Below are 21,910 nucleotides of genomic sequence, written 5' to 3'. Positions count from 1 at the left end.
GCAAGGACGAGGGAAAGAAAATGAAAGAGATTTAAGTTATTTCATCCTCAGCAGAATGAACTAAGATGACAGCTTCGGGGCATTTGGTGAGCGCTAAAATAAAATAATAAATAAATAAAATAAAATACATGGGAGGTTAAAAGGACTATTGTGGTCTTTTTTTTCGGGGAAAGCTGAGTAAGAAATGAATGGTCACTCAGCAAAGTCTTGGACAGGAAAGAGTTGACAGCTTCCATGTCCTCAGACATGAACGCTGTAGAAAAATCTGGCAGCTTCCCCTACGCCCTGAATCACACTCAATAGTGCAATACTTGCGATACACACAGCATATATGTTCAAATACACACTGATGCAGGTTGTACTATACTTGTGAGGGCATGGCATTGTTCATTTTCTACGTCCTGGTCAACTTCTACCCTTTTACCACTTTTACCCTTGTTAAATGAGGTAAAACACACACAAAAATAGGCAATAGTCTCCTTTATCTTTGCCAGTCAAGTCTTTTTTTCTTTTCTTTTTTATGTTACAAATGCGTCGGATAATAGGGTCATTAAACCGTTGGTTACTTCACTGGGCCGTTTCAATGATCAACAAGCAATAAAATTACTGTGTCTGTCAATGGACTCTGGAGCGCATATGTAGGCCGTTTCATTTCACATCCAACACGCTGAATAAAGGGTTTATTTCAGTGGAAAGTGGAAAGACGAACAATGGAAAGACAACCGAGTTGTGATGAGTTTTATTTTGTGTCTGTCAAAAATGACAGTTGTCTAAGTGGAGTCTCGTGGCTTTGAGGACAGCATATTAATTATATGTTTGGTCTGTTTATGAACTATAGAAATTTTCTAAATCCCTGTGGATTTTATCTATCTTATATTCACTACAGGACATGTAGTACAGTAACATCACCCCGGAAAGGGGCAAAAATGTGCACGTTTACCCGGTTGTCATGTTTCTATCACTGCCGAAAAGCCAGATGTTAGTGAGTGGTAATGTTTTTTTTTGTAGGAAAAGGGCTGTGGATGTGCATCCCAAAATCCTTCACATTTCTTCCCTTAAGCAAAGAAAGTCATCATGTGGAATATTTATGTTTAATTTGCATGTAACAATTAGTACAAATAACGATGAGATCAAAACTATGACTGCGAAAGAACAAAACAAATCCTGCACACTATTGATTTTTTGGTCTGGGACTGATAGGGTTAAAGTCCAAATATGTCTGATGACAAGACTTGGACAAAGGAGAATATACATATTTAAGTTGAAGGTATTTAGCCCATCGTGTCTTTCGTTCAAAGCAAAGCTGTAGGACAGGAAGTGTTTCTGCTCAGTGTGCTTGTTGAAGAGATGAAAATAGCAGAGAGCACAGCAGCACTTTTTATTCCCGTGCTTTGGACCAACCTGGTTAGTCTTTACACCAAAAATGCAGTGTACTGCTTGATCAGTCCTGACATCCCGAACCTTGCCTCTCCTCACACACTCGGTGAGTCACGACAGCGCCGGTAGAGGCCAGGCGAGGAAAATGGCGCTATGTGAAAAAGCCACGTATCTTATCAGGGGGAAAAAGGACTAGAAAAACGGTGGTTTCTCATATTCGACTGAATCCAGTTCAAACTAATTTCTATTGCTGCTCATGTGAACATAATAATTTCCTGCACACCTCTATTCTGTATTATTACAAGAAAAAAAACACTCCTCTCTTTCCTCACTTTGATGTCTTTTTAGGCCATGAAATCCCGCCATCATCCCAAACCTGAAACTGCAGGTTTGCCTCGCCTTTGATCCCACTGCAAGGTCAGCAGCAGAAAGACACCTCGCTCACCCCCAAATCAAATCGTCACCTCAGAGATTCTTTAACAAGCTCCAAACCACTGCTTTTGTTCTTTAACCCCCTCATGCTTCCTGCTCGCATTAATACCATTAGAGACAGTTTACAGTTTCAGTTCAGGTGGGTTTGATTATCAACACAGTAAACATGGAACAGGAAAGGCGCTTCAAATTCAGATTAAGTTAAACCCTCTACATCAAGAAAAATTGTCGGTACAGAGACTCCTTGTTCAGTAGCTTTATTGGACATACAGTATTTTAAATGTAGTCTTTTAAACTTACTCTATATTATTGAATCGTGGAGAATTTTATTAACATGTCTCCCTGATCTGCTCCTGTTTTCATTTCCTGTTGATGCAAACTGAACACTTCACCTGTCGTCTTGATGAATTTAGTTTAGTGTCTATTTCATCTGCATTAATTCCATCACTACAACAACATGTCATACTCAACACATTGTTGCTCTGAGATTCTCTTCACACATACTGCTTACAGTCACTCCCTAAAAATTGAAGATTGGTGAGTATGACATAATTTTTCGTTAAATATATCTTTGCTTTTAGGAAAGCCTTACAGTTTCAAATGAATTAATTTGACTTTGATGACCAATCTCTGTCCATTTTTAGCCCTAAGAACCAATTTTTCTGTCAAAAGCCAGACCCTGCACACATTTATTATTAGTACTAACACATAAGAAAAAGACCCGATATTGTCTCTAAGTACCATCTTGAATCTTACTGGCAAATTAAAGTTTGAATGAGATGAGTCAGCTTATTCCTGTTCAAAATAGTGCTTTAGGGAGCGTGGAGAAGAATCAGTTCCCGTCAGCCGAAGAGTATTAAAAAAAAGAAGCTCATACCCCGTACACCAGCTCCCCGACCATGCCGTTCCAAATCTTTGTCTCTGGGTCCCTGGCGCCGTACTTTCCGTCAGGAACGATGGAGATTTTGTACTTGATGCCGATGTGTTTGGCGATCTCCGAGGCCAGGTCCACGCAGTATCCCTCGTACTGGTCGTTGCCCTCGTACATCTCCCAGTTCTTCTTGAGCATCACATAGGGACCCTCCTACACAGGGGACCATAACCAGTGAACCAAACCGTCAGACAGACAGACAGACGGACATGAGGGCTCATTGACACACCGACAGACGACAGAATGAGAAGGAACAGCAGCTCACACCAACCAGGGTTGAGGTTAAAGGTACCCGGTGGAGGTTTTGACCACTGGGAGTGCTATGGAGTAATGTTTTGATGAGCGGGCCTTCGTTTGGTTTGCAATTTATGCAGAAGCATGCAGTAATGCGTTGTTGCTGATGGTTTCATGCTATTTCATTTAAAAGACATTTGGTGGCAATAACACCTCTCAAAATATAGAAATGCAGCAGGACAATATTTCTGGCTCACAAAGACGGATGTAAACAATGTAGGCTTCAAATGTTTTATAAGGCAGGAAATATATTTGCCCTTTTTGTGGGACGTCAAGGAAACAAGCAATGCGTTTTGGTGAGAAACTCTAATTCTGTGTTGTTTTACCATGCAACTCCTCAGGGTAACTTCAGTTTCAGTTCAGTCAGTTTATGACAGTTATTTTCTTCTGTACTGATCATGATAAACTTGATATGTCTGAAAGGAGTACAATAGTTTTAATTTTTTAAGGCTGCACCATTTAAGACGCTATTGAAAAAATACTCAAAGCAACAGCGTTAATCATCATCAAATTTTTCAACCAAATCAAGTCCACGTGATCAACGTTACTACGCTATAATGAGAAGGTGGACTGTATCATGATGTGATGGTACCATAGCCGCCAAATTCAATCGTCCAAAATTTAAACAGAAACTGGAATTAATCTAAAAGCATAACTTTAAACTCAGTGATTGGATGTTTCTGACTGAGATGCACCCTGTAAGTCATCTTTTCTCTGTATGTTGTAATGTACATGTTCCTTTTACCTTTTTTTTTTTTTTTTAATCAAAGAACAGATACTTTCTAACACAGTTGTTCATCTTTCCTACTGAAAAGTCAACCGGGAGAATTGTATCTCTGTTCAGGCTGTGGAAGTGATCCAACTGGCTTTTACTTCAGGAACTCTGAATCTCTATAACTAAACACGTCTCTTTCTACCACCACCTCGGTGTCTCAGAGTAAACAAAATGCATAGTGCAGCTTTAAATGTAGTGATTTTAACATAACTAGATCCCAACTGCTTGGAGATAATTTAGTGTACAGCAGAAAGGGGTGCATGTGTAATCATGACGACAGCCTCACGCTGTATATACACAGCACAGACTGAGGTTTAGGCAGGAAGGTGGGGGAAAAAGTGTTAATGTGGATGCATGATACAAAGAGACTGAAAGAGAAGGAAGGAAAGTATAATTGAGCAGAAACGGAGGCTGACACAGAGCTAAAGGGAAGTGAGAAATGAGCTGCAGTCAGACTGAATGACTGAATACCTCAAACAAGCCTGACTCGACTTGAACCCTTATAGTAATCAGGGGTGGCTACATCTGGCCATGCTGTGACCAGCAGGAGGTTACAGATCACTTGATTTGCTGCTATTAAGAAAGAGTTCTAAGTGTAAACCTCATATTTCCAAACAAATTACTTTTGTCACGGATTTCATGTTGAGAACGGGAGCAAATTATTGTGAGATGTGTTTTCTTGGCATCGCCCCAGGCCAAAGCAAGGTAAACCAAAGACTCCTCAGAGGGAAGAGAATGCAAACGCTCAGATGAGACCGCGACACGACGAAATGTTACTGTACAGCATAATGATGGCACAACGTTGCAGTTTTGTGTCAAAATAAGACATCACAATATATGTTTCACAACACGGTGCTGGAGCACAAAAACATTAACATTTTTAACATTATTTGTGGGTTATGATGCATCATAATGCATTAATAATACAAATATTTGTAAAGGTCATTCCAAAATTGTCATACAAAGATGAACCTTTAACTAAAAAATGTCCATCATTCTGCACATCTCTGATCCTCTGACCTTGGAGTGCTATCCCGCTGTGTATGAGATAGTTTGTGGTAATTTGATCAAATGTAAAACGTATTTAGGAATATTTTCACCACCACAAGCAGAAAAAAAAACCTTTAAAAATAAAGGTTTAAATCCAGATTTTGACATTTTGACAGACACTTCGACAAAACAGGTAAGAGTAAAACTAACTAAAGACCCTTTTTGTTTCAGTTCATATTCTTCTTTCGGTATTTAAACTAATTCCCTGATTGCCGGTCATTGTACGTTTCAGCAAAACATAGAATTGAATGTCAACGTTTTTGCATTCGGTCTCAGCAACTGACGTACAAAGAGAGACGCACACAGAGCAAGTGACGAAGTAAATCGAGTGTTATTGAAGGTTTAGTTGTATAATAAGAAGTATAACAACCGAGAAAGTCCAAGGTAAGTTAGGAGTTTTGATGGATGGGTCAAAGATGCCCTGTGTGAATCCAAAACTTAATGCCAACTGTATGCAATATCTACAATTACTGTATCTACAATTACGTAACGTAGTTATGCTTTTTTACTTAACATGACTTAAGAAAGTCCCCTCAGAAAGGGTGGTTGTTATTTATTTACACTATTCATGCTGTGACATTATTATTTCAATACAAGCCATGATCTTAAGCCATCAGAATAAAACTTCCACACATGATGGCTTTTATTGTCCTACAAGCACCACTTCATGTAAAGCAATATCATGTTTTCTTCTACTGACAACTCTACAAAATTCACAATGGCTGAAAAATGCAATTCATGATACACTTTAATTATGAAGACTCTATTTACAAGTCGCGGATGTTTTGGATGTATAACAGCACTAATCCAGGTGATTTATGATAGCAGGGTGCATGACAGTGCTGGCAGCCAGAGGAGCAGAGGGAGTGGCACAGATAAAGGATGCAGTCAGTGCTTCTGGCATGAGAAGAGAACAGCGCTTCAGAGGTCTTCACAGCAAAGACCAGCACGGCTGACAGGCTTGTCAATAATCCCAACCACCCTGCTTCACTCACTACCTAATGAGACCAATTAAACATGCCATTAAAAGCACATATATATAGGCACATCATAAGGCCCACTTCATGTCACAAAGCCATACATACGCACATTAGGATACACACATACCTACACACATATTGTATTTACCCATGTTAGAGTTGTTTGACTGCGCTGCCTAAAATCTGCCCGTCTGTTTTTATGTTTGAGTTACGTGAGATAAACAATTTGTTGCAAATGCGTAGTGAAAAGCAACAAAATGATGTTCCATATTTTACAATTACTTGAGCACAAAATCAACATTTTATGAAGCAAAAACACATGAATCCTTCTCATTCAATTACTCACGCTGGGTCTCAGTCATCAGTAGCCACTTGAAACACTAATAATAATATGTTTTAATTGATTTAATGTGGTTGCATGACAAAGGAAACAGGGATCACATTTAAAGCACAAATACCCTCTCCCCCCACCCCCCCACCATCCCCCCAAAAAAAGATTTGTAAATGTCCATTGTGCTGTTTTTGTTTTTACATTAAGTGCACTCGTCCGGCTGCTGCAGGGCAACGTTACGGCCTTGTCAAGGGTTTTAGATCACCATGGTGCTCTAATGAATGCTGATATAGCCTCAACCTCATATACAACTTCTACATGAACAAGTAAAATGGAAAATTAAAGCATTGGTGAAAAACACCATTATTTAATAAATCACTGAATTATTACCATCTAATCTTCTCTAATTGTTGCCGGTTACTTTTTTAACATCCATGATCCCACAAACATACAACAGGCCTCATGAAAGAACATTTTTGTAATTAACCCTGCATCTCTCTTTCTTGCTCCTTTTTGTGAGATTAAATCAGACGTTTTGTAAATCGATTGTTTCAATTTAAAAGGTTCTCTATTCAAGCAAATATTTGCTATGTAAAGATAAAACTTCTACCTGAGCAGAGAATGGAGTCTCCCTCTGTGTGTGTTATGATCTGAGGTTCTTCATAAAAAAGTATTGCACTGGTGTGCAAGTATTGTATATAATAAGGTTATAGCGAAGATTTATGTTTGGGAAGTAGTGAGTATGCGACTGAATGAATAAGACTTGGATTATATTGCATGAGTTGTGAGAAGTTTGATGAGGCCTAATGTGCTCTAGAGCATCAATGTAATCTTGAGGGATTTAGGATGCCAAAATATCCAGAAAATCAAAACATGTTCTTTGAACAAAGGCTAGCAGAAACATCATTGTAGCAGGACCTTGTCTGTACTGTTTGCCCTCTGATAGATTGACAGTGTGCCAGGTTTAAAGTGCAATGGACGAGTTTGAAGCCAAAGACACACTTCATCAAAGCTCTCAGCCTTGTCCTGCCAATACAATAACAGTCAAACGTTGTCCTTGTCTGTGGGAGCTTCACTGTAAATGCATCAACCTCCAGGAAGATATGAGTCAGCGTCTATAAAACACTTTTAGCTAAAGACAAATACCAGCTATTTACACTACTTTCTTTTGCCCGACTTAAAAACTAGCCATACGGATAACAATAAACTGTTGGACTGTTCCCTGTTGAAAAGCTCAGGGAAGGAGTTGTACGCTGTTCTTTAACTGTATGTTGCCATTGTCAAATTATTTTTTATTTCAGAGAAAACTTTTACAAAGAAAGCACAACTTTGTCTTTGGGGTGAAAATAGAGCCTCCGGTCTTGGGTTAAGTTTGGGTCTCAAATGATCAAAACCAAGTGGTACGAGTACAGGGCCCCATTCCTCGTACCTGGTTCAACAAAGTCGATCAAATGTCCTATTAGCCATCTTAAATTACCGAGATGATTGACATCAGGCTATGTCGGTTTCTCTAAGGCTGAACTACCCTCAAACATTCTCGTTCATTCGAACCAGACGTCAGTCATCTGGATAATTGTGTGTGCACGCTCCTCTTCAAAAGGGGAAGGAGTCAAACACAGTTTACATGATCTTCAAACGCTACAATGGCAAATAAGATCAGAGAAAGAGTGTCTCTTTTCTCCGTGGAGGAGCAGGAGACCATAAACATGGGAAAGTCAAATGGTGCGTTCACATCCAAAGCGTAGCGAATATTCGCAACACTTCCTGTTGTGAACGCAGCTTAACGCCGCCTCCGCTGGTCCGGCTAGAGTCACAAAAGCATTACAAAATATCAGACAAGTTAAATGTGTAAGTCTTAGGAAAATGTATCGGCTATTTTTAAGTGCCTCTTCACCCAAATCAATCAGATTATATTTATTTAAATGTGCCTGCTGGCAGTAGTATACAAATTAATATATACTTGTGAGGATATATGTACTGTATGCGGGGATGTATCATATATGTGTATGTACATGTATGTGTAGATTACCATATAACTAGGATTTTAACTTTGTGTATGGGCCTGTAGCGGCTTTCTACAGCATGGCCTGTAGCGGCTTTCCTGATGTTCTCCACATCGCAGACACTCACAAAAAAGCTCAAGGCTGTGATCAAGTCTGTGAGACACTGTGTGATTCAGTCTGCATACACTATGTGAGACGTGCGATGCTCTGCTGCGCCTGTGCTTCAATGTACGACTCGAGGAGGTCTCGGCAGAATGGATAGCGATCGTACAGGAAGTCATGAGGATGTGAGAACGGATCTTGGCGATCTGGAAGAACTCTCTCCCTATGAAACTAATATCGCTCCTTCATCAATGAGGAAGGGAGCTGCCTTTTTTTTCCTGTGGGAGTGGCCAATTTATCCAGTGAATTTCAGTAAACCTGCCCTGGAGCAGGTTAAGGGATTTTGATGTGTTGCTATGGTGTTTTATCCAAACTTGCTTCGTGGAACCGAAAAGCCTGACATGCGTCATCTTATCCTGAAAATTATCCAGCTAACTCAGTAAGCCAGGTACGAGGAATAAGGTCCTGGACTGTGCAGAACTCTATTGTGTCATCACATCACAACAAGGGTGACTACAACAACAACAACGTATGGCATTTGGCAGATTAGGGGATACAACACAGAGCTAAAATGTGTGGGAAAATAATTAATAAGACAAAACAAGATTATAGAAAAATTTAAATCATCATATCATCGCTACTTCTTTTGTTATAGTACAAAAGACTCACAAGGTCCATTCAAGTTTAAGTTGAGAAAAGCCCCAGGAAATGGTGTATTCACTTTCTGCACTATTTGCCATTAAGTCTACTGTCACATAAACAATGGATACTAATTTCCCTGCCGTGCATACAGTACCAAGACAGGTCTGGGTTGTAGATAGTCGAGCTTCATCACACGCTGAAACCCGAGGGCGATTCGCCTCCACTAGAAGACAAATGAGAGCTTTTCCCAACATATTGAACTGCTCTTTTATAACAGCTCCTAACAAGTTCCTAAAGACATGGAGGCAGCCTTGCTGCAATATAACACTGGGACACTTCATTAAGTTTAAACAAACATAACTCTCACAAACATTAAATGTGGGAGTGAAAGGAAGGCGTCATAATGTAGCCATAATATCATGCTGCATAAAAGCGTGATGGATATGAACTGGGGTGATTATGAGAGCATTAGTCTTTCTAAGCTGTTTTAGAGCTTACAGGAAGCCCTCTGAGTGTGCAATATACTGTACGGTGGAGCAGGTAGTCGGAGGAAGTGACATATTTAGAACAGACAGGAACTCCGTTAGACATGAAAAATATTCACATTCTGGTGGTGCCGCCTCTCTTTATAGTTCAGGATCCATAGATCTTTGCAAAAATTACAAATTCAAATCTGGATATGATTCAAGCTGTGATTGGCCACACACAAACAAACCGGGCATGGCAATGTCTGAATCTAACACACAGAAACAGGTGTAGTGGGAGCTTGTTAATGCTAGTAAACAGACACTGTGCTGTTCAGGACCCAATTTAGCCTCAATGGGTGTCCATCCACAAGCACCATCCTTAAAAAAAAAAAAAAAGACAGAGTTTTTTTTTGGCCTCCATTTGCATTTCATTTTCCTCTGGAGGGGCTCCATTATAGCTCTGAGTGGCTCCATTTCTTGTTCAGTTTTACGAACAGGGTGTCCATTAACAAAGTTGCCGTGTCTCTCCTCTCGCCCAGAGTCTTTAGGGCTTCATTTGGGCTCGGGTTGTTGTGTCCATCCCTCTGCCATTAAGGGCTTTCATATCCTGCTTGCGTCCAACTGGGGCTCAGTTTCTTAAAATGGGGTTCCTCATCAGGGGCTGAAAAGAGGGAGGATTGTGCTGAGCTGTGACTCTCTATTCCCACCTCCTTTCCTCCTCCACTCAGCTGCTACATGTGCGCTCACAATCTGGTTGCTGTAACTGTACTCAGCCATGTCAGAGTCACTGCTACAGCCAGAAATTGACATGCCATGCAAAGGCCATTGATTTCTATCATATGTAAAATACTTTGATTTTGTAGCAGTATGGTAACTCCGTTTATGAACTCTTTCATCTGTGCAATGAGAGCAAAAATTGCAGTAACGGCAGCAGTTTGACTACCTTTGGAGATGTTTACTGGTACAATACAAGAGAATGTAAGTGACGGTTGTTGATTTTGGAGTTGTATGATGGTTTGTTAAAGTTTCTATTAGAGTAATAGAGAGTCTCCTTACTGATAGTGTTGACTTGGAGTCAGTCACAGTACACGGCCTAAGGTCCTTCAGGGGTATGTAAAAAGCTGAAATCTGAGTATCCATGCAAATTTCATAGGTTCACAGTTGTGATGTTTACTATTCATCCTGAGGATATAATCAATGTGACCGTCAAGGAGTTATGTGTGATGAAATGTTGGCTACAGAAGGAGACCTTTGAGTTGAGATTATCTTGTCACACCACAACATCTTGTTGCCGCTCCTGTATTCTGGTCTATTGGAGCGACTGTTAGTGGATAATTGGTATCTATAACTGCTTTATGATTCATTTTACCTAGTGAGAATGTTGAGTGTCTGAACAGCCCTTACTCTCTGGTCTAAAGGCTGGCAACACAACTTTATTAAATAGTATAAAAAAGTAAAACTCTATGATAGATTCATACAGTATGTCTACATTATATCTGCCTCAGCGACAAAACACAGAATCAGAATCAATTGCAAGATTCATAAAGAATAGTGGTTAACTGTGTGAAAGTGCAAATACTGAGAGTTCTGTAGTAATGCTTGTAAAGCGCTTTCTTAAAAACTGAGGCGCTTTACAAGTGGGAGGCGGTGAAGGACAACAGTTCAGCTGACCACCTTTAATGTCAGGTTATTGTGAATGCAGGTTTTGATGTTGGAGGGCAGGATTTATGACGTGTAGCCACTGCCCCTCCTGACTCTGCATATCCCAAACATTCCCACATTATGCACTAGATAATAAAGTCCTCTTGCACTAAGAATGTATGTGTGTGTGTGTGTGTGTGTGTGTGTGTGTGTGTGTGTGTGTGTGTGTGTGTGTGTGTGTGTGTGTGTGTGTGTGTGTGTGTGTTGGAGAGTGCGTGCAGGTCTCTTACCATGATGGTAGTAACGACAACAGTGCGGTTCTCCATGCCGGAGGTGTCATTTGGAAGCAGAGGAGAGTCCTGGATCAGCACCAGTTTGTCTGCATTGTTCCAGTAGCCGATCTGCAGGGAAAACAAAGTGTGAGATCTTGTGTGTGTGTGTGTGTGTGTGTGTGTGTGTGTGTGTGTGTGTGTGTGTGTGTGTGTGTGTGTGTGTGTGTGTGTGTGTGTGTGTGTGTGTGTGTGTGTGTTTGTGTGTGTGTATGCAAGTCTATAATGGTTGTCAGCACTGATTAGTTGTTTGGTAAATGATCACTTGAAACAGGCTATTGCAATGCAATGTGAAAGAAAAACGCCTTTCTTCAAAGCATATACCTGTATTTTGCCCCTATATGAATATAGACACATAATATTAGTCAGGGTAGCAGGAATATATTGCTAACATTATTAGGCATGGCATAACCGTAACCAATTTTTCAATAACAGTTAGAGTTCAAGGGTATTGTATAATTACACTGGGCCTCCAACTAATGACTAATGTAATTTAACACATATGTCTAGACTATCAAACCCATAGATACTTAAGTCTTCTTTTTTTTAACAAGTACTATTTAAGTCACTGTGGTAAGACTTAAGAGCAACTTGAGTCCAAGTCCCCATCTCTGGTCCATGTTTTTCACAGTGGGCACAGTGGGCTTGATTATGGTTTTTAAACAGATATTTTCTGGTAAGATAAAATAATCTTGACTCAAAGTCTTTGCAATTTGGCTTTTCTTCATTATTATTTGTAGATCTTTAAACCTTATGGTTTAATGCTTGGATGCAGCAAGTAAGTAGATTATATTTTCAAACTGTTATTTCCAAAGTCAAACATAACTTTCATACTCTTTTCGTTTGTTATTTCTAAACATTAATTCATCAAGCTGAGATTCCATTTAAAGACAATATGCGGTGATGTTGAAATATTGCCCGGCCTCAGCTCAAACGCCCTCATGCAAGATTCCAATTTTAAGCTCAATGTTGTGCCGCTTCTTTTTGTCAAAAGCCATTTCCTGTTCAGCCGACATTACTGTCATCTTCCAGAAATCCTTCAGGGTCAAACTGACCGAGTGGAACTGACAGACATGATATGCTGCGGTCACAACATGAGCACCCTCTGTCTATCGAGAGAAGGTATATAAAATGGCGCTGGTTAGCCCAGATGAGATTTTTTACCAAACAACCAATATCTGCAAAAACCAATACTGTGTCAAAGTGATGTATAGATAATGTAATAAACAAAGAGCTTTGACAGTAACGATAAGCAGCTATAAGTAATAGAGTGGAGATGTTGAGCAGGCCAGCTGGCTGCTGGTTGGACGCCGCTTGTGAGCAAAGAAGACCTGTGATTGGCTGATACCTCATGTGTGCCGGGACATTGAGATGATTGAGGAACATGAAAAATGTAGCAGAGAGGCCATGGCACACACACACAGGCACACACACCGTGTCCTGACAGGACCCACGCTGTGCACAGGAAGACAGGCCAAAGCAGCTTCTGATTGATGGGAACTCCTCTCTGCTTCCTCACCTCCCCCTCAGCCCCCACCACCCTCCTCCCCTGCCTCTACCTTGATTGCTCTCTATTTCATTTCATCCTCTCGCCATCACTCTCACAAGTGCTCTCTCTCTCTCTCTCTCTCTCTCTCTCTCTCTCTCTCTCTCTCTCTCTCCCTGAATTTCATCAACAGACATTCATCTTTGCACACCAGAAGTAGAGACGCCGGCCGAGGCTGAATCTTTTTTTTAACAACACACTTATGATAATAGAAAGTGCCATACTACATTCTGTGTCGTCCCAGCCCTGAGATACTTCACATGACAGGAGGGAAAATAATATGTATGCAAAAATATACAGTACTACTACTGACTTGACTTGGACACATATAGATCAATAACACAAATGCAAGCAGTATGGTGTGATGTTTTACCCGTCTGGGTCCATTATTCTTCAGTTCAAACACGTCCATTGTGTAGTTGACCCTGCGGCCATAGTGGTCAAACTGGACATTACCTGTTAATCCCTGCAGTCGGACCTGCACACAATGAAATAAACAGCAGCAAATATTATTAATTTACTACCAAAAGAAAGTTTATAATAGACCAGCTTTTCACAGGGTGTTTTACAGTGTAAATCAATATGAGACCAAAACAAAAAAGACCGTATAAATATAATAGGTGTAGAACAGATATCCCCATTCAAATCTATGTGGCAGGATAGTCAGAGTGGCGGCCATTTTTGAGTGTGCCGTTTCCATTGTGATGGTTGTAGGAGGCTAATTTTTCATAAAAAAACAAACAAACTTCATGACAAATTACAAAGCGTAGATACACAGAGTAAATTAGTAAAATGTAACAACTTACAAGTTACATGATACAACTATTTATTGATGAAGTGTAGAAGAACAAAGAGCTTTTGGAAGTGAAGCAAAAGGAAGTAAGTTGTGTCCCAGTTGAGCTCTATGTGTGATCTCTCATCCTTTAGTTTCTCACCTGTTTGAGAGTACGCTCCATGTCGATGCCTTGGTTCCACGGGGCGGCAGGGTTAGCCAGGCAGTCGCCGGCGTTCCCCCGTCTGGAAATGTCTACCTTCTGCCTGCGCAGGTTCCTGAAGGCCTCGGCCATCACCATCACCCCGTCGTATGTCAGCGCTGAGGTGTACTGGGAGACAAGAGGAGGTGGTCACAAAGACTGTACTGTGTGTGGGCACTGTTGGGTTATATGCACATAAATACACTGTAGTAAGAATTATGGTTTAACCCTGGCCTATTAGATTTAGATAAAAGCTTGGTATGGATGCACCGTGTGCTTTGTAAATTACAACCTGCAGGCCAACCTTCCTCTCTGTCTGTTTTAGGTACATACAGTGCTGGGGGACACGCACTAACAAAAGGAATGCGGCCAATTAAATGCTGATTTAGCCGGACAGGCAAAATGTTCTGCAATATTTGCTGGTCAGATCTCCTCTGCCTCCGAGAGCACGCTGCATTTCTGCAGGGCCAAGCAGTATGTTGTAAGAAGGCAGCCTTTTTTTACTCTGCCCATTATTTTCTGCAAACGGAAAGGAGAAGAGGGAGAGAGCATATTCTCAACAGTGTAAACCTCACAATTTCCCCTAATCCGTCTTTGATGCGAACATTTTGACTTGTCTCGGATTATTTTCATCTACACGAAGCACTCTCTCCGTCAGGAAGGCCATACATTTCCCTAAAACTCCCTTCCGGCGTGGCAGAAAATGAATTCAGTGAATGGCAAACGGCAGGAAGAGGGAGAGTGAGCGTGGGGGAAAGGGAAAGGGAAAAGGTGAATGTTTAGTCCAGCCGGGTAGCAGTCTGGCATTAATTATCCCGGCTAGCAGGAGTTCATTAACTTTGCCTCCGGCCGGGGGTGAATCCTATTCATTAGCCCGCTGCTCACTGTGACATTATGGCTCTCTACAGAGACTGCTGCACTCTATCCCCCTGTTACTCTTTGACAAGCTGCCCAAAGTAACACACACAAACAACGAGGTGCCGGATAAAATCACTGAGAGTCAAGAACATCTTCACTGCTATTAGAGTAATGAACATGGACAGGGTGACATGAGGGAGTTGATTAATTCTGCAGTCATATGACATGAGCCAGACTTAAATACCCAGTGAAATAAAATACATGTTTCTAGTTTTAATCCTGTGTCCCCCTGTGTGAATTGTTCATTCATCTCATTTTATATGCCAAATAAATGTTTAAAAAGAAAATCTGTATAAGAGTGCTTTTTACATGAAAATCCGCAACAATTCCCTGTCTTTTCTCTTTCTGTAATATGGCTTCAAATGTTTGATGACTCATCCTGCACCCTGGGGCGTTAGCAGACAATCCTCCCATCAAGTGACATTTGGGGCAACTCGCAATATGAAGAGATAAGAAGAGATATGTGTTTGGATTTCAGAGGAAAAAATCTGTCTTCATTTCCAAAACAGTGTGGCAGAAGTCTAATGCATTCAAGGCAAACTTTGCAGATTTTCAGCTCGCTCTGGGTCACTGCAGTGCAGGCAGATGAGCGACCGCCGGATGACGCAAAGAGACCAAAGGAGGGTCACCGGTGGGTGCGGGGAGCTCGGGTGATGGCGGAATATGGCGGGGGGGAAGGGGGTGACCGGCCACTGTTTCACCCGCTCTGCAGTGACACAGAGCCAGCTGAAAATCTGCAAGATTTGCCTTTCATTTCTCCTTCGTCCTCCTCCTCATCTAACATCAGGCGAGGGAGGTGTGTCTGTCTCTGTACACCACTAAAATTATGTGAAACACGCTAAAGACTCTTGATAAAACACACAAAAAATGCTTAGCAAATAAGCATATTAATACCAGGTGTACAAAAAGATCTTTTTTAGATGTCACTGTCAAGGTAACTTGTTAATAACAAGTGGAGATGGGGTCCCCAAAGCTTGCTCTCATACAGTACAATAAAGGAAGGGCTCATTAGTTCACTACCTGCAGATTCCAGGAACTTACAAACACTACACACACCATTTGTCTTTGCAAAGTGACTAAACATGCCAGTGGCAGGCCCAAACACAGGTAGTGTTAATATATTATTAGAAAGAAGCTCGGGCTGTGTGGACAAACGTAATAGGGAGCAGAGTAATTTAGTCTGAGTGGATTTTCAAGAGAGAGAGCAATTCATCAAGAAATGAACTGTGGATAAACACACACACACACACACACACACACACACACACACACACACACACACACACACACACACACACACACAATATTGCTCTGTGGTGTAAACTTTTAATTTGAACCACCACCAATCCATCAGACACACATACCACATACTGCTCGACTCGCACCGTTTCCACTCCACTGCATCTGGTTTTCAAAATAGAAATCTTTGTTGGACACAGATTTGCGAGGTTTGCCGGCCACCATTGCGTGACACCTTCTTGCCCCGCTGCCATTTGTGTGCCTGAAAAGACTTTAAAGTGGGTCAGTCTGTCACGTCTCTGCGGATGACAGCGGTGGACAAAGCAGAGCAGATTGCTGCTGCCGATGATGATGATGATGATGATGATGATGATGATGATGCCTGTTCCTTGTTCGCACATGCTCATGAATGTTTTTTTTTTATCATAGTTTGTATTCATTCGTTCTGTCTGCACACCTTGCAAACATGCTACTGCTATATACAATATTCAATTCATACCATTTTCATCTTATCTGGCAGCGTCCTTTTTTGAAATATTATTACTTTCTTTGCTGCATCTGCTTTTTTTTCCTGCTTTGCAACAACTCCAGTAACCCCGGAGGAATCCTTAAAGGGCCGTGGCTTTGCATTTTTAAGCCCGTTGACTACAAATAACATGTTATTTACATGACCGTCCACTATTCTTCAACCACATGCCATCAGTTCTTGATACATTTCCCAGCTTTCAGCCAGCCTTTGGTTTCAGCTCATTTCACTACAGTCTCAAAACCTATTGCACTATTGCAGAGATTTGAAATTGACCTGAAAGCTCACAAACGGGATTTGAGAGTCGACTTCTGAACACAGATGTTTTTGATGCAAGAGATACGGGAGAGCGACACAGAACACAAGCAACAGAAGAAACATGTTGCACTAAAAAGTGATGTACACAGCTGGGAATTGCTTGTTGTTGCCATGTTTTTTACAAAAGGATAACGCAAGGTTAAAAAGAAGATCTGCAATCTGCAATAGAATTAAGAATCATGGGATCACGATAAAATAAGGCCAAAAGTTTTTGGGCCAAAAACCAAGTGTCTCCCAGACTGTGCATCGCGTTTGTGTCCGCTGGAAACAGTTTGTTATTTTTTTTAAGCTTCTTGCAACGCTCATTAAATAGTATTTTTGTGTAGCATGAATAATATCGTTGATGTTTTAGTGCATCGTGAAGTTGATGTTTCTTTGTAAAGGTGTTAGTTTTCCTCTGAATCCACCAGCAAAGAGTTCTCACAAGGGTCCCAGCTCACAGCTGCATAACCAAATCACAATAAGTGTTAATAAATTATCAGATTTTGAGACTACGTACCTTTGGTGGGGCGTCCGACCCCGGATACTCCCTCTGATCCAGCTTATTCCAGCGTTGCATCAGTTTGATGACCATGGGGTTGCTGAAGTCGACCAGCTGGAAGCCGGTCACGTTGGCTCCGCCGTGCATGAAGCGCTCCAGGTTGATGTCCTTGAAACCCTTGAGGGGCAACAAGGGGAAAGAGCAGACTGATTCCGGTGATGGCAAACATAATGAAGTCAATAACAGAAAAAATTACATTAAAATGAACTCTTTTGGCAACTGTAGTAGGCATTAATGATTTGATCTCATATTTTTGGCCGAGACACTCGCAGTTGACCGGTACTAAAGTACCACAAAACTTAATGTATGTGTAAATGAGGGGAATAAGAGAAAGTAAAACAATTTGATCCAACTGACCATCATACTCCATATCATGATCCTTGGAGGCTGTCAGAGGGAGCTGAACATTACAACAGTCTCAATAGCTTTATCGTTAGGGATTGAAGGCTGAACAGTATTAAAGGATATGTGCATTTTTTTCAAGTCTGCTTTCATACAATACCCACATGCCCATATGTACACTGACAGAATTCCTAATCGACGTATTTCCTGCTGTCCATACTGGCCCTGAAGCAATCCAGGCGTAACGAGATTTCAGTAGAGGAGGCGGACAAAATCCCCAGTCCTTCCATATTTTGCATAAAAATGCATTGAAGCAAAAGTAATATGAGGCTTCAGCAAACATCTTCCAACATTTGAGTCTTTTGTGCAGAATTGGCTTTTTTTGTTTCCCTGGGCAGTGTTTCCCTACTGAGCTGCAGTGAAGGGACAGTAAATCAAAGAGGGGAATTTCTTCCAAAAGTACTGTAACTTTAGAAGATTCAAAATTGATGTGATTAACTCTATCTGCCAACGCCTAGCTTTTGCTTCGGCTGATCTTTAGCATGAAATTTCGCAAAGAACGAAGATGTGGTTTGTTGAGGTCGTCTAATACTGCAGCTTGGTCAGCAGCCCTTTAAACTATGATGCTCTACACGACCTCTAGTGTCAGTAATGCACGCGTCAACTTCCGCTCGTTACATGCCGACAGTGTCTTTTTAAAATAAGAATAAGGTAAATAAAGTTATATAACCAACGTAACTTAAACTATGTCAACGAGACATGAACACATGTCTCCTGGGTTTAAGTCCCTGTGTTTTTTGGCCGAACCCTTCATTCCGGCCTCCTCTCTACGGGGCATTTATCGCTCTTCAAACCATGCTACCTAGCTTTTTAAAAGTAGTAGCTAAATAACATAATTAGGTGTTGGTTGGTCAGCCATCCAGTATCGGTGAATCCTACTAATACGTGCCTGTTATCTGCTATAGCATCTGTTCCCAGAGCCAGCCCTTTAAAGATAAAGTCTGCACATCAACACCAACACTGTTTCGATAAATTAACTCAGGCTAGAGTGAGAATTTATGAGATGGCGAGAGAGAGAGAGAGATCTGATAAAGATATTATTAGAAGGGAGAAAGAACAAACAAGTAAACCATCAGAAGTCATATCCCCTCACCAGGTTGGCCATGATGTAATGGTAGCCTTTGACATGTTTCCCGACACTGACGATCTGTGAGGAGGCAGAGCAGAACTCAGCGTTAATCTGACTGGATTACAGCATAGCTATGTTAATTACATTAAATGATGCATGTGACAGGCGAGTGTGTGCGTGTGTGTGTCTTGACACAGTGAGATCATCAAGGTTGAATACATAGAAGATGGGACGTCTAAACAAATGAACAGGCAGTCACGTCAGCATCTCACTGAGGAAGTAAACACTTCACGCTTTCAGAGACATGACAATGCTTCTTGACTCTCTGACACACACACACACACACACACACACACACACACACACACACACACACACACACAAGCACAGACATGAGCAGCACACCCACAGAGCTGCACTTTGGTGATAAACACTGATTTTGAAAGCTGACATCTGCTGGGAAATCCCTCTGGACATCCAGACTTCCAGTTAAAAAGGGCGTGAATTAAACTGAAAAAGATGACGAAGAAAAGCTTGGGCCAATATCAATTCCCCAACAGCCTGACTGCTGTCGAGACCTGAGCAGCAGTTTGTGAAACTCTGCTGTTGGTGAACACTCACAGCTGCACGCAAGATTAGAAGATTGCTTGTATTGCAGTAGTCAGCTGAAAGTAGTTCCAATCAAAGCTATTCTGTGGATTAGTAACATGGATGCAATGTTGCTGTTGTCGGTATGGTGTCTTGACATTAAAATTTAACATATCAATACAGTTTTAAGCATCTTTGAAAGAGATCAGATTAATTCAATTAAAACAAATTCTCACTTTTTGATAAACCAAATACACAATAATTGTTGTCTGGTTTGACCAACACAATCCTGTGTGCAGTTTACTGATCTTTTACTTTTAATGATTATCTATGTCCTCAAATTCCAATCCATCCTTTTCAGAGTGAGCATATTGTGCAAAATGATGCAAAATGATGTTCATATTACAGAAGCGTCACAGAAAGATCCACATGGGACATTTGGCATCTGGTGAGAGAGCGAGCGGTGTCACTGCGGGAGAGCAGCGGTGCGCTGGAAAATAACGATAGGAGGAAGATGTGCGTTTTCTGTTGTAATCTATTTTCCCATTAAATCCTTAATTATTAAATCACGGTGAATCACACTCTACAGTTTCTTATCAATTTAATCTTGTATCTGAGCCGAAAGCCTTTTTTTTCATAATGTCCCACAGTGCACAAGCGTAAAATGATGAGGCGATAAGTTGGGTCTCTTGTTTAATTCCCATTTGCCCACACACTATGTGCAATAGTTTTTCCGGATATTTATATTTTCATCCATGCAGTTGTCATGAAAGCGCTGGTCTGATTATTATTGCTGCACTGTGAGAGAAACATGCTTTCAACAGACTGATCTAATGTCAGAAGAATCTCCTCAATAACTTAAAAGTGTCTCTTTCACAGTGTATGATAAAGCAGATCATTGTGTGCCATAAGAGATGATAATTAATTGATACACTTTTTGCGTTGCTCTTTAAAAAGCAAGGTGTGTGTGTGTTTGACCTTAATGATAATGGTATGACATTCGTTTGAGACAATTCTGTCGTGCTGGAAATGTTACAGATCTGATTTGGTGGCTCTAAAGTAAATGTGACTTTAGCATTTATTCAGATTTAAAAGCAACATGAAAGCTTTGCTGATACATTTGTTGGTCTGTTCCTATACTAGTTATGTGTCTTCATCACGCAGAAAACTGTCGGACAATACTCAGGACTATATTGCTCTTTCTGTCCCAAATTTCCGTACAGAAATTGGAAAAGGAGTTCTTTGCATATTCTGCATTCTCCGTGTGGGATATGTTGCAGAGAGACTTGAAACTAAATTAAGTAATTTTGTTAAATGCTTTTAAATCCAAAATTAAAGAATTAGGAGCAGATTCTTTAAAATGTCAACGTGTTTAAAATGTTGCTTAGATTTTAGTTTCTTTTTCATGTTTGTCCCCTTTTGTTTGTCCTGTCAAGTCACCCTTAGAAAATAGATTCTTCATCTTCCTCTTTAACACTCCTGGTTAGATCAAGTTTAAATAAAGTAAATACATTACAACCCAAGCTGCATGCCTGAAAGGGGCTTAAACTACCTTTTGGTGATATTTAGTTACTTTTAATACCTCTTGGACTTTAATTGTAACTTTAAGCCAATCAATTTGAAGCTATGATACAGTGTGTAAAACTTGCAAAGAAGCAAATTACATTCCCATCTGTAAATGAAATAGCTTTGCATTCAGAAATGCTCTCATGCTCTGAGATCCAAAATAACATCTGGTCGCTTCTATGCTTTGATATGTACTGACCGTGCTGTTAATGAGCAGCTAATGAGGCCCAATTATGTATTCAAATCCTTGTCGTGGATCAGGATAATTTTGGCAAGATGGAAATATGAACAGGATGATAGTTGGAATGAATACATGTTAAAATTGTTGTTTGGCAGTAACTCGGACCGCTGCCTGAACAAAACACTGCATCATCCCACAAGCTCGAAATATGACTTTCGTATCTACTGAGCAAATAAGGATGGAGCAGGAAGTCTGCTGCTGTGTAGGGCGAATAGACTCACACACATCTGCAAAGTAAATTGTTAGAACTATGGCAGATGTCAGAGAGGAGATTTCCTGAATAATTGAACAATTACAGAGACACCAGTTGCCATGGTGGGATGAGGGGATGAAGAGGAGGAGGAAGGCACACATCATATTCTGAGTGTGCTTATGCCAACGAACACCACCGGAGATCCAAACAGACGGTTTCCACGTTCAAAACTTTCTAATTAGCACAAGCACACTCAAACAAACAAACAAACGATAAAAGTGTGCAAAGGGTCTGTTCTTTGCAGATTTCCAGTTTCTGGGATCATGTCATTGCATTTAAGAGAACGGGGGGAAAGAATAGAAATTTATGTGATTTTGTTTGTGTTATGGTACAAATATTAAGAGCTTTAGGTTTTAAGGTACACACAACAAGTCT

General features: G+C 40.7%; 1 protein-coding gene across 2 annotated transcripts in view; it reads right to left on the bottom strand.

Annotated features, from left to right (window-relative positions):
• gria4b (glutamate receptor, ionotropic, AMPA 4b) overlaps positions 1-21,910 on the bottom strand; it is a gene marked incomplete at both ends in the record, with an annotated part of 101,364 nt that overhangs the window by 21,088 nt on the left and 58,366 nt on the right. The window contains 6 exons of one of the 2 annotated variants that reach the window (XM_079237535.1): positions 2,687-2,893; positions 11,316-11,426; positions 13,274-13,378; positions 13,836-14,003; positions 17,375-17,533; positions 18,912-18,965. In XM_079237535.1, coding sequence (XP_079093661.1) covers positions 2,687-2,893; positions 11,316-11,426; positions 13,274-13,378; positions 13,836-14,003; positions 17,375-17,533; positions 18,912-18,965 — 804 coding nt within the window. Of the gene's footprint in view, positions 1-2,686; positions 2,894-10,012; positions 10,046-11,315; positions 11,427-13,273; positions 13,379-13,835; positions 14,004-17,374; positions 17,534-18,911; positions 18,966-21,910 lie in introns of those variants that run through there. The other variant, XM_079237536.1, reaches the window with a different exon arrangement.

Source organism: Taurulus bubalis, assembly GCF_910589615.1.
Source record: "Taurulus bubalis genome assembly, chromosome: 2".
Lineage (NCBI taxonomy): Eukaryota > Metazoa > Chordata > Actinopteri > Perciformes > Cottidae > Taurulus > Taurulus bubalis.
The sequence above is the reverse complement of the archived record's forward strand: the minus strand, read 5'-3'. Positions and strand labels throughout refer to the sequence as shown.